The sequence below is a fragment of the Nicotiana attenuata genome, chromosome 7 (genome assembly GCF_001879085.1).
Source record: "Nicotiana attenuata strain UT chromosome 7, NIATTr2, whole genome shotgun sequence".
In the NCBI taxonomy this organism is placed as follows: domain Eukaryota; kingdom Viridiplantae; phylum Streptophyta; class Magnoliopsida; order Solanales; family Solanaceae; genus Nicotiana; species Nicotiana attenuata.
In genome coordinates, this window is record NC_031995.1 from 110814685 (window position 1) to 110828279 (window position 13595).

At 33.4% G+C, this 13595-nt stretch overlaps 1 protein-coding gene across 1 annotated transcript; it reads left to right on the plus strand.

The window, feature by feature from the left end:
- Positions 1726 to 6770, plus strand: LOC109229699 (probable glycosyltransferase At5g03795). The gene is made up of 5 exons (XM_019395229.1): positions 1726 to 2101; positions 2196 to 2404; positions 5005 to 5255; positions 5377 to 5725; positions 5975 to 6770. Exons 1-5 carry the CDS (start codon positions 1939 to 1941, stop codon positions 6647 to 6649), a joined length of 1647 nt encoding a protein of 548 aa, XP_019250774.1. The 5' UTR covers positions 1726 to 1938; the 3' UTR covers positions 6650 to 6770.

A 13595-nucleotide genomic window follows, 5' to 3' on the forward strand; every position in this document is an offset into this window, starting at 1 on the left:
TAGTGACGCATTTTAAGGTCATACGAATCTAGGCCCAAAATGGACAATATCACTAATGTGCTGAGCTGTTACGGCCCGCCATGCAAGCAAATACATCTTCTCTTTTCTAATTTAATTAAATGCATTATGTTCTATATATGAGTATAGTTGAACTTAAAGTAGTTTCTCTTAGAAAAACATACCAAATTTTGAAAAATATTACTCCCTTCAGTCCAAAATAAGTGATTTTTTGGATGTTTTCACACAGATTAAGAAATCCACCTTTTAGCATTAATTAGCGATAGAATTGACCATATTAACCTTTACTATCTCACATAAACACTCCTAATACATATTCCAACACTATTTACTCCAAGGACAATGTAGGAAAAAAATAATCAATTCATTCTTGAAATTTGAAAAAATCACTTATTTTGGACCACAAGAAAAAAGCCAAAAAATTACTTATTTTAGACCGGAGAGAGTAAAATGTAAGGTAGAATCATCGATAGAGGACATAAAATGGCCCAACCTTGTGCAGAAAAGGAAAATAAAAAAGTCAAAAACTCAAAAGCCATGATGCATGTCCTATATTTTAGTAGTTGAATTTCTCTTACCTTTTGACAAATAGTTCGATGAGAATCTTGAAAACTACCTTCCTAATTAAGCTCCAATATACCATGTGAATTGCCTATACTAAATAAATTCCTTGCCATAACATAATAATGACAACAAATTTCAGTTATGGAAATCTAATTACACATTTCAGGTTCCAAAACGACCCTATTTAAAACTCCCATAAATTTAATTAATACCATTTTCAAAAGTTTAAAATTCTACTCATTAAATAACATATCCGTTCATCCACCTCAAATATATCAAACCAAGTGTGCTCTGAATTTGAGAAATTTTGCTACTCCCTTTGGTCTATTTTAATTGACTTTTTTGTTGTTTTCACACATTAAGGAATTCATATTTTAGTATTAATTAATAATAAAATTGATCATATTAACCTTAATTTGTTTATTGAAAATATAACAAATACTCTTAGCCTCTTTTACTTCAAGAGCAACCTAGAAAAAAAAGTTAATTTCTTCTTGATATATGAAAATATTAAATATTATGAACCGCAAAAAAAAAAATACCAAAAAATAATTAAAATGGACCAGAGGGAGTATCATTTGTTAAGTTTTGATAAAGAATTTTTTAAATACTTATGATGATGAAAAACAACATACACCTAATAGGTTAACCAATATTCATGCTAATTGACATGAACAAAATCGTTATAAGTTTATAATATAAAAGTATTGACGAGAGTAAAATGAATTTGTACACACACGACCGTTAATGAATTTGAATTTATTTTAAAAAATTAAATAAATAAGTACAAATTTTATGCATTAATAATTAATATAAAATTTATTTATACAATTAGATTATTTATTATAATTATTGATAAATCTCAAATATTAATTCATAATCTAATAAGTACAATGTAACAAACATATATACAAAAATTGTATAAAAAGATCCTTACAATATCATTGCATGTGGAGTAATATACTATACTATAACTAAAATCCAAAACAAAAAAGCATATTTGTATGCATTATTTTCTGGGAAATAAATAGGAAAAAGACAAAAGGTGAAAATAAAAAAGAAAAGAAAAATGATGTATTTTTGCATGAACTCCTCGAAAATAAAGGCCTAGACTAAGAGACGCTTGGCAGTCTATTGCAACCTTTTCTCACCAATTGTTACTCTTCTCCTTCATTATTCCAAAACCTCATCTCTTTCCTTCACTTTCCCAAGAAAATAAATACATACATATAATAGGAAAAGAATATTTCCAAATTCCAAACACATAATAATAATTTCCATATATATAGAAGTTTAATGTAATTATTATTAGTAAGCTTCTTTTTTTTTTGTTATTGTTGTTGTTCATGTAAAATCATGGAAAGTTCTAGAAAAAAGATGTGTTATTCAACAACATCAACAAGGGTTTTGTGGATTATGGTGCCATTTATTTTGGTTTCTATTTTTTTCGCTTTTGGGAATAATTCAAAAATATCAACTTCTTTGTTTTCTTCTTCTTCAAGTTGGCTTTTTTCTTCAGGTTATTATTCTTTGGACTTGGATTACTAATAATAGTAATTATTTTAGTAATAGTACTTTAATGGTTATTTTACTAATTTTTGCTTCTTAAACAGTACTTAAAAAAAGTTCCGGCGATGAGCAACCGGATTTTCAGCCGAAAGTGGTGGCGGTGGCGGTTGCTGGCAACGGCGGCGCTAACCGAGAAGAAGCTCTGTTGGAAGACTACAGCTTTAACAATAGTAATAGTTTTTCTCCACTTACTGCTGAAGCTGATCAAGAAGTTGAGAAAGAAGCTCAAGAACTTAAAGAAATTCAGCAACCAGTAAGTCTTATTTCTTTTTCTTTTTTTTTCTTTTTTTTTAATATTTTAAAGGAATTTTGTGTGCATTTTTATATGCATGTACTTTTTTCTTTTCTGTGTGTTGGGATGATTTTATTTTTAAAAAGTAGGGCCTAAAATCAGAGTTCCTTGATTAAAATAAAGAATTTAACTTATATTAACTAATAATGTAAAAATTACAATCAAAACAATTTAATGTCTGATATTTACTAATTCAGTTTTTTTTTCTCTATCTACGATTTAACTTATATTCACTAACAATGTAAAAATTACACTATCAATACAATTTAGTGGATCTGCTATTTACTAATTCAATTTTTTTTCTCTATGTTCTTTTTTATTTTATTTTTAATGTTTAAAGGAAATTTGTGGGCATTTTTATGTGCATGTATTTTTTTTCTTTTCTGATTGTCAGTGATGTTTTTATTTTTAAAAAGTAGAGCCTAAAATCAGAGTTTCTTGGATTAAAAATAAGGATTTAACTTATACAATGTAAAAATTACACTATCAATACAATTTAGTGGATCTGCTATTTACTAATTCAGTTTGTTAAGGGAAATTACCTGTTAGTACTACATTTGAAGTGACCTGATATTGTAAAAAGAATTTACAGTGTTAGTATATAGAAGTTAAACTCTAAAATTAAAGGTTCGTGATGGTTATTACATATTGTATTGTATCGTCTTGTTACTTTAAATACGATGTTTGTTTTGGTTGTTATTTAAATTTTATTGTATCGTATCATTAAGTCCGTCGTTACATAATGACGAAATGGGCCACTTTATGTAACGACCGATTTGGTGTGGTTGCATCGTTATCTTGTCTTTTTCTCTCATCTCACCCTTCATTATTATTAAATAATTTTATTTTATCATTTATCCTANTATGGATCTCCCATTAGGTTATTATTTACTATATCTTTTAGGTCACTATATGAGGACTTACTAATGAAAAATTCAAGCTGTCGACGTGTTAAGTTTAATCCGAATGGTGCAAAAAATATTACACACCATTTGTGCATGAAATTTAGACTCGAGCACACATTAAATGACCTAATGGTACTGTAAAATCAGAATAGCCAATGTATATAAGTTAAATTATATTTTTAATATTTATTTTATGCATTAGATTTTCTTTCATTTGTGTTTGCTTTTGGATGATGACGTTTTGAACTTTGGTCGCTTCCTTACTCTAAAATCTGAAGAGTTTCTTGGGTACAATATTATGAAGTCTGAAACTTTATGTCGGTCAATTAAAGAAAAAGATCCCAAAAAATTCTTCTTTTATATTCTTCAAAAATTCGAAAGCACTCTACATGATAACATTGAGAACAAGAACCTCTAACAACTTGCTTGGTTGGTTGTTATGTATTTTATCATGTTGTTATTTTAAATGCGATGTTTGTTTTGATTGTCATTTAAATTTTATTGTATCGTATCGTTAAACCTGTCGTTACGTAATGATGAAATGCGCCACTTTATGTAACAACTAATTTGGTGTGGTTGCGTCGTTATCTTGTCTTTTTCTCTCATCTCACCCTTCATTATTATTAAATAATTTTATTTTATCATTTATCCTACCTTTTTATATAATAAATTTATCCCGTATCATAATTCTTCTTTATAATATTGCCAGTTTATTTTTCATATTGCTGTGTGGGTGTCATGAAACAACAACAAACGATACGATATATCCAAACATTGTATTCATCAAACGATATGGACAATACGATACGATACGATACATTATAAAACGATGTGTAACAGCCATCCAAACAATAGATGTATGTAGTTAATTTATTGCTAAATTATAGGAGTAGTAATTTTTAGAAGGTGAAAAAAATTTGGAGCTGTTAGTTTTCTGTAGTTTATTTTTTTTTTTGGGTCAAGTCTTGTATCTGTTCTAGTGGGTACGGACTACTGAGTACTTTTCAGTGTAAATTTGTTTCCCCTTTGAATAGTTATTTTCTGCATAGTTCATAGGATTTAACTGAACTGGTATGAATAAACCCCATTATAAGTAATTATTTTCTTGTATATGAAAAAAAGAAATAAAAAAGCAGGGGAAATGTGATTGCCTTTTCTTTTTTTTCTCTTATTTTCCTTCTGTTTTTTGGGTGTGTTTTGGGTGGTTTAATTAGAAATACTTTATATCCGATGATCGGGAAAAAGGTAAAAGCGGAAGAAAGATTTCTGAACTAAACCTTACTCCCTCTGTCCGAATTTATGTGAAGGGGTTTGAAGTATGAGCGTCAAAGCACTTGATTTTCTATGTCAATTCAGGTATAAATTTTTCGTATTTTAAAAATAATTTACACATTTGAAAACTACATTACATGAGAAGTATTATAAGTCGACATACGTAATTATTACTGTTTTGACTCTCCAAACAGTGATATCTTTATATAAAATGGCGGGGGAGTATATATTTTGCAGTGGCCTCATAATTTCAAGCAAATAATACTTGTCATTATCAGTTATTAAGTAGTTTGCATGTAATAGTGATTTCGTAATTTTTGTAGCGAATATCGGGGACAAATCTCCCCTTACTGAATGGTAATTGTTGCAAATCTTTTTAAGCAGGTTATACAGAAGAATGAAAGTTTTAACATTTCCTTGGACGAACCACATGAGTTCCCTTCGTTGAATGAAACTCATGCTCTTCCAATTGAAACCCGAATCAAGAGAAAGTTTAGCAATCTGGAGAGGTTAGAAGCCAAATTGTGGAAATCTCGAGCTGCGATCAAAGAAGCCGCTATGTCTGGAAATCAAACAGATGATGCCGATTATGTTCCATCCGGTCCAATGTATTGGAACGCCAATGCTTTTCATAGGTATGCCGCTGTTTTTCGTTCATTGTCAATTTACTTTGTTTGGTCGTCACACTTCTTTATCAAGAAACCTATTTTTTTGTGTCCGATTTGTTTGTGTAATGTATTTTGGTTCTAACTTCAGGAGTTATTTGGAAATGGAAAAGCAGTTCAAGGTATTTGTATATGAAGAAGGAGATCAGCCTATTTTTCACAATGGTCCGTGCAAAAGCATATACGCGATGGAGGGGAACTTTATTTATCAAATGGAGACGACCAAATTCCGAACTAGAGACCCTGAGAAAGCTCATATATTTTTCCTACCAATCAGTGTGACGTCAATTGTTCACTTCATATATGATCGAAACTCCAGAGAACATTGGAATCCAATGAAACAAACGCTTAGGGATTACATTAATCTTGTTGCTGGGAAATATCCTTATTGGAATCGAAGCCTAGGCGCGGATCACTTCATACTTGCTTGCCATGATTGGGTAATTCCTCACATCCTACTCTTGCATTGACCGTTTTACGTTATAATTTTCAACTTAATTATTCCTTTTTTGAGCCGAGGGTCTATCGAAAATAACTTCTCTCTACAAGGTAGAGGTAAGATTGCGTACTCACTACCCTCCCGAAACCTCACTTGTGGGATTGCACGGGGTATGTCGTCGTCGTTGTTGTTTCTGGAGAAAAGTTTGTTATTAGAATAATGATTGTTTTGAAATGCGTCGATCTTGTAGGGGCCTGAAATTTCCAAGGCTGTTCCGGAGCTATTCAAGAACTCAATTCGAGCGTTATGCAATGCAAATACCTCGGAAGGATTCAAGCCTTCTAAAGATGTATCCTTTCCAGAGATCCTTCTTCCGGGAGGTACAATGGACGGCCTAATTGGCGGTCCATCTCCATCACGTCGCTCAATTTTGGCGTTCTTCGCTGGAGGACTTCACGGACCTATACGTCCAATACTTCTCGATCATTGGGAAAACAAAGACGACGATATCCAAGTTCATAGGTATCTACCAAAAGGCGTCTCGTACTATGGCATGCTAAGGAAGAGTAAGTATTGCCTATGTCCTAGTGGTTACGAAGTTGCTAGTCCGCGAATGGTCGAGGCACTTTACACGGGCTGTGTTCCGGTCCTTATTAAGGACCATTACGTGCCACCTTTTAGCGATGCTTTGAACTGGAAATCGTTCTCGGTTGAAGTCCCCGTTGAAGAAATTCCAAACTTGAAGAATATTTTGGCTGGAATTTCGACAAGGCAATATATAAGATTACAGAGAAGAGGTAAACAAGTGAGGAGACATTTTGAAGTTAATTTGCCTCCAAAACGTTATGATGTTTTCCACATGATCCTTCATTCTATTTGGCTTAGAAGATTAAATATGAGACTTCGTGGTGTTGAATATTTGTAACATATCTGTATCTTCTTTGTAGTGTTAAAATAATTGTGTTTATGTGAACCACGTGTTTTACAATGAAATTCTGTAGAGAATTACGTTAATTCGGTGAAATATTTTTTTTATAGGTAATTAATGTATGTATGTGTCGTTCTATTTAGTAGGCCTATTTGATTCTGAGTCGATATCTAGTAGGCCTGCAAGTTGTCGTATATTGTGTTTGTCTTTGTTAATTAGTTTCTCATTCGCTTTAGAAGATTTCAATTGCAATAACAACAAACTTAGAGTAATCCCGCAAGAGCGGTTTTGAGAGCGAGTGAGGGCCGGCTCTAATGTACATTCAAGTAAGGCTTTTGCCTTAGGCTCCCAAAATCTCTAATGTACATTCAAGTAAGGCTTTTGCCTTAGGCTCCCAAATTTTAGGGGCCGCAATTTTTAGTAATAATAGATTTATAGGTATCTAAAAAAAAATATTTGGTACTTTTCGTATAAAAGTTAGAGTTTTTTCTATAACAGTTGTCTCAAAGAAAAGAAGTTTTGAAGATTATAATTGATAAAATCTTACCTAAGAAAAGAAGTTTTGAAGATTATAATTGATAAAATCTTACCTAAGATTAGCAGTGTCTCAAGATAGATTAAATTTGTTGGCTATATTATCAATTGAAAAGGAATTATTGGAGGAAATCGATTATAAAAAATTATTAATAATTTTTTTAGAAACTTCTTAGGCGTCACATTAAACTTTGAATTTAGGCCACACATATGTTTGAGCCGCCTCTGACGGTTGTATGTATGCATCATTATCCTACATTTTGTGCAGATAGAGGTACTGTTTTCAATGAACTCTATCTTTGTTAGGATATATTATTAACCATGCGGTTTAGATATAGTATTTTGTTTTATTCTTTATGGAACAATTGTTTATTTAATTTATTCAATTCAATAAAGTACTATTTTAAATAGATTATTTGTTACATGTGTGTCCTTTTAATTATGCAGTAGACAATTTAGTGTATGAAATCTTAGCTTATGCACAGAAGATTAAATTGTCGGTTCTCATAATTAATAAACTATGTTCATAGTCAAAGATATTATTGGAAAAAATATCTCGATGATCGTAGCACAAGATTATAGTATAATTTGTCTTGATTATGGGAGTGATTTTTCTCTGACTTCTTGTGCTAGTATACTTAATATATATTGAACGGACCAAGTAGAGAAAAGATGTTTTTGTACTGAATATATATATAAAATATTTTCTCTAATTCATTAAATGAGCTTATACTCCTAATCTTGATATAATTATTATGAGTGTTTTGTTTATTGTTTCGATTTATCAAAAGGTACGACTCTATTCAGAGTTAGTGTATGCCTATTAAATTGGACAATAACGAATACCATTTGTGAATAATAATTAGTTGATAGAATCCATGACTCGGTTTTGAGTTTGATAATACCCCTTTATGTAAGCTTATAAGTTTTCATTGGAAAACTCGGCCGGTGGATTTTGTATCCGTCGCATAAAATAATTTAAGCGAAATTATAAAGGATTTAATTTAGTTGATTAAATTAAATTGTCAATGATTTAATTTAATTAACTTGTATTTGAGATCTTAACATGGGGAGTTAAAATAATTGATTGAATTTTCGAAATTCATATTGAGGAGTTCAATTGCAGTGTTTTAGTGGAATAAATTACAATTAATTATAGTAAGAATTAATTCATGCTAATTTCGAATTAATTCTATAATTGGTAGCCTCTTATTATTTCTGTGGTCCCTGCTATAACTAGTAAAAACCTGGACTTGACTTGGGTAAAAAGTGACTTGGGAGAAAAGTCATCTGGTAGAACTGGAGTAGGATTCTACTTGTGAAAGCAGAATCCTACACGTTTTTGGAGCGTATTTTCGGCCAAAAATCAGTCTATTTAAGGAAGACTAATTTCACCCAACAACTCACGTTGTATTATTTTTGCCCACTCAAAAGCAAAGTCATCCAAGGTTTTGCTAGGCATATAGCAGAAGACTGCAGCCCTGGATTCTTGCTGTGTGGAGGATTTGTGCAACNACTTTGGGGACTCAACACAAGGGTTGAGTCCGTCTAGGACAGGTGTACCCAAAGAATAAAAGACCATCCCGATGCATACTATGTGCTACGTGTTGCAATTTTCAAGGGTATGTGAGCACGTAATTTTTGCCCCACATGAACTACTCCCACAAAAATCAAAACAAAATGTTTGATTTTATTGTGTGCAATTTTTGTGAATTTTCGTGATATTTTTGTTATTTTGCATTTGTGTGTGCACGTTTTTTGAGCAAATTAATGAAAAAAATACAAAAATAAGTTACATTTACATTTTAGGGTTTAATTTTACAATTAGGGTTAATTAAGCAAGTGTTTGTTTTACGAAAATGAAAAGAAACCACAAAAATAACATACTTCGCATTTTAGGGTTTAAATGTCGAATTGTGTAATTTTTCTTTTAAACTTAGTGTTTAGTTATTTTGGGAAAATTACTATTTAGAGTTAATTAGTATTTTTGAGTATTTTTGCCCACTCAAAAGCAAAGTCATCCAAGGTTTTGCTAGGCATATAGCAGAAGACTGCAGCCCTGGATTCTTGCTGTGTGGAGGATTTGTGCAACGATTTCAAGAGGTTAGTGCTTCTAATCTACTGATTATAACATTGTCTAGTTTACATGTATTTGATGCATGGTTGTATGCTTGCTTCCGCTGCGTATGTTCTAACAATCTTGTGCTGATAGAGATACTATCTTCAATGGACCCTCAGTTCAGAAGAAGCATGGTCATATCTTTTCTTAAAAAAATAATAATAATAATGTATAAACCATAAAATAATCGTATATAAACGTCACGACCCAAAAATCTCTCCGAAGGAGTCGTGATGACACCTAGTTTCTAAACTAGGTAAGCCTAACATAAACTGAAACAACATTGATGCTTTCTAACTTTTAATTTTTCAACTCTGGATAACTCAAAATTTTTCAAAACCGGTGGTACAAGTCACAAGCCCATCTAAGAGTAATTACACATAATAATACATCTCTGCCCCGAAATGAAAGAGCAAATGAAAATAATTACAAATGAAGGTGACTCCGAGATATGCGAACGCAGCAGCAGGTTACCGTGAGTCTCCACTGCGACGACCCGCACAGCTACTATCAATCAATACCTGGATCTGTACACAAAAAAAATATACAGAAGTGTAGTATGAGCACACCACGGCAGTGCCCAGTAAGTATCAAGACTAACCTCGGTGGGGTAGTGACGAGGAACAGTCAGGATACCTACTGATCAATTGCAATTAACAGGATATTGGTAATAAACATCAAGATAAAGATAACGAAGTAACATCAACTGCGGAGAGAAAATCCAAGTACAAACAGTACAAACAATAAAGGGAGAACACGGATAGTAACGAACGAAAATCACGTAAATCAGACAATCCAAATAATTCAACATCGATATAGCAGAGACAGAGACAAGTAATAATGTATCCAATTAAAGAAAACAATGTCAACTCAATCAATCCCATCAAGTTTAATACACCATCCCGGCCATTTCAATCCTCGATTTCTCATATCATATGCTCAACTTTCGAACTTTCGGCACATATGGCACACCGTGCCCACATATTTTCCATCTCACTCTTAACAACAAAATTCCCATGATATACAATACCAAATATCGTTGCAAATGCACTTAAGATGTTCGAGATGTCCTATTTGCATAATATAAATTAAATTTGAATTTCTAAATAAGTTTGGAAAAATCGGCGAGAAAAGATGAAGTTATTTTTAGAAATCATTCGAGTAAGAAAAATACCTCTTTAAATTTAAAATACAACATCGGAAGAATTATTACCTTTAGCAGGGGAGTTGATAACTTAAAACTTAGTAGAAATTTCTTTTTAAGTAAAATACAACCTCAGACGGTTTAAGAGGATAAAATTTAGAAACTAATTGGATTAAGGACGTAACAACTATTGAAGTTTGAAGTATTGGAACGTGTATATATATATANAGGCGTACCAGCCGCTCCCATTTCAATTTCTCATCATCAATTATAAAAGAATACCGGCAAGGAAATAATAAGGAAACAATAATATCTTGGCAAGGGAATAATAAGGAAACAACAATATCCCGACAAGGGAATAATAAGGAAACAACAATATCCCGGCAAGGGAGTCAACAACAAGAATAAACACGTCACGGCAAGGAACTAACAGTAAGAATTTAATGTGTCCCGGCAAGGGAATCAGCTATACCCAAACTTGTACCAATAATTAACCTCACAATGAAACCTCCACTACACGACAAGATGCAATAAGCACGTGATAACTACACCGGCAACCATAACAATTGGACATGTAACCTATTTGCACGAAGTCATAGAGGAACTCACAACCAAGAAGTACCAAAACAATAAGGAAGACAATCATTTCATTTAAGGCAATTTAGGGTCAATGTAACACGTTACAATTAGAGGGAAGCTAGCAACGTCATATGGAGCATATAGGGGCAATTTAAGCAACTGGGAAACCCAATCATAACAGGATACTTCCCACACAAGGACCTAAGAACCCTATAGGCAAATTTCCCACAAATAAGTCCGAGCATACACTCGTCACCTCGCATGCATGGACTACAATTAGCATAGAAGACTCAATTCCTAAGGGGAAGTCCCCCATACAAGGTTAGGCAAGATACTTACCTCAAAGGCGACAAACCGATACTCTAAAATGCACTTCTCGGGTGAAAAGACATTCGAACGGCTCAAATCTAACCGAATTAACTTCCGAGCACAAATACAACACGTAAAAAACTATTCCGGATCATAAAGTTTCAATCTTTACAAAAATATAAAAATCGATCCAAAAAGTCGACCCCCGGGCCCGCACCTCGGAACCCATCAAATTTTACAAAATCTTATCACCCATTCCAAAATGAGTTCAACCATACAAATTTTATCAAATTCCGATACCATTTGGCCCCTCAAATCGCGATTTTTCATTTTAGGAATTTTCTTCAAAAACCCAATATTTTACCCAACCCAAATCACAATTTAAATGACAAAAACGAAGACAAATTCATGGAATATAATCAATTCTAAGTTAAGAACAATTACCCAATTGTTTTGCTTGAAAAACCCACAAAGAATCGCCCAAAATCGAGCTCTAGAACTCCAAAAATGGTGAAAATAGCAAACCCTCGGAATAGAGTACTATTTATTCTGCCCAGGTCTTAAAGCATCGCGAACGCGGAGGAAGTATCACGTTCGCGAAGAAGAAAGATGAAGGCTGCCCAGGTTACTCATCGCGAACGCGACAGTGCGTCCGCGAACGCGAAGAAGGAAAATCGAATGGCCCAAAGACTGCTTTTCGCGAACGTGTGAACTTGTACGCGAACGCGAAGGGTGGGATGGTATAACTACGCGAACGCGATGGACGGATGCGAACGCGCTGAAGGAAGATACAGAGCTTCGCGAACGCGACCCTTTTAACGCGAACGCGAAGAAGGAATTCCAGCTGGTCAGCAACAAGGCTTCGCGAACGCGGAAGGCGATTCGCGATCGCGAAAGAGGATACCAGAAGCAGATACAGCAGTTCAAAAACAAGGGAAAATGACCCGTAGCCAATCCGAAACACACCCGAGGCTCCCGGGACCCCTTCTAATCACACAAACAAGTCATATAACCTAACACGGACTCGCTCGAGGTTTCAAATCACATGAAACAACAACAAAACAACGAATCAAACCAAAAATCGAGCTTATGAATTTCCAAATCTTCAAATATTAAATCTCATGCCGAAACCTATCAATTCAACTCGGAATAACGCCAAATTTTGCAGACAAGTCCAAATTGACATAACGGAGCTGTTCCAACTCTCGGAATCGCATTCCGACCCCGATATCACAAAAGTCAACTATGGGTCAAACTTCTCCATTGTCAAAACTTCAACTTTTCCAACTTTCGCCGAAACACCTCAAATTACCCTACGGACCTCCAAATCCGAATTCGGACGCGCTCCTAAGTCCAAAATCACCATACGAAGCTGTTGGGATCACCCACGACCCATTCCGGGGCCATTTACTCAAAAGTCCAATTCCGGTAAATGTTCACTATTTAAACTTCCATAACTAGGTTCCTTCTTCCAATTCAATTCTAATTCATCCGGAAAACGAATCCAACCATGCACACAAGTCGATATACCTAATGTGAAGCTGCTCGAGACTTCAAACTACCGAATCGAGCGTAGTTGCTCAAAACGACCAGTCGGGTCGTTACAATAAACTATGAAAAGGAGACAGTAACACGAAATAATACAACAATAATAGAATAACAAGAAAACTGAAGCAAAAGAAACAATTGGTAATAATATAAAAATATGAGAAGAAGATTCCAATTCCAAACATGAAATATCTTTTGGAATAACTATCAAATTTCCAAGGGAAAAATAATAGTATTATAATATTTTGTAATTTTTTTGTTAAGCATGAATCGATGCCTATACACAATTTGATCAAAGTCTAATTGCATTTATTTTCTAATTAAGTTAGCCGGCTTGCTAAGAGACTGTGCAAGATTATTATTTAATTTAATTAACTTGAGACTACAAAGGAAGTGGCTGAATGATTTAATATATTTAAAACCAAATGTCTCAAATTCTTCTATTTTTTACCAAATATCTTAAATTCAAACTCTATAAATATATGAAATGAAACACTAAGCGCTGTTACAATATCAAATTACAAATCCCAATTTGGTGTTGGCCATTGCGTCACGGATTTGGAGGTCGGCAAATTCAGGGAGTTATGAAGAGTTGTACATTTTTAATTTAAGAAAAAAGAGTTGTACATATTTATGTCACATCGGCCAAGTGGCTTTGTGCATGCAGATTGAAGATTGTCCGAAGCGTAGAAGGTGCTACTATATATCTT

Excerpts from the sequence above, each read along its gene's own strand:
- LOC109229699 (XM_019395229.1), top strand. The coding sequence starts at position 1,939 with ATGGAAAGTTCTAGAAAAAAGATGTGTTATTCAACAACATCAACAAGG. Across the intron at positions 2,405-5,004 it reads TTAAAGAAATTCAGCAACCA|GTTATACAGAAGAATGAAAG; the intron begins GTAAGTCTTATT and ends CTTTTTAAGCAG. Across the intron at positions 5,256-5,376 it reads AACGCCAATGCTTTTCATAG|GAGTTATTTGGAAATGGAAA; the intron begins GTATGCCGCTGT and ends TTCTAACTTCAG.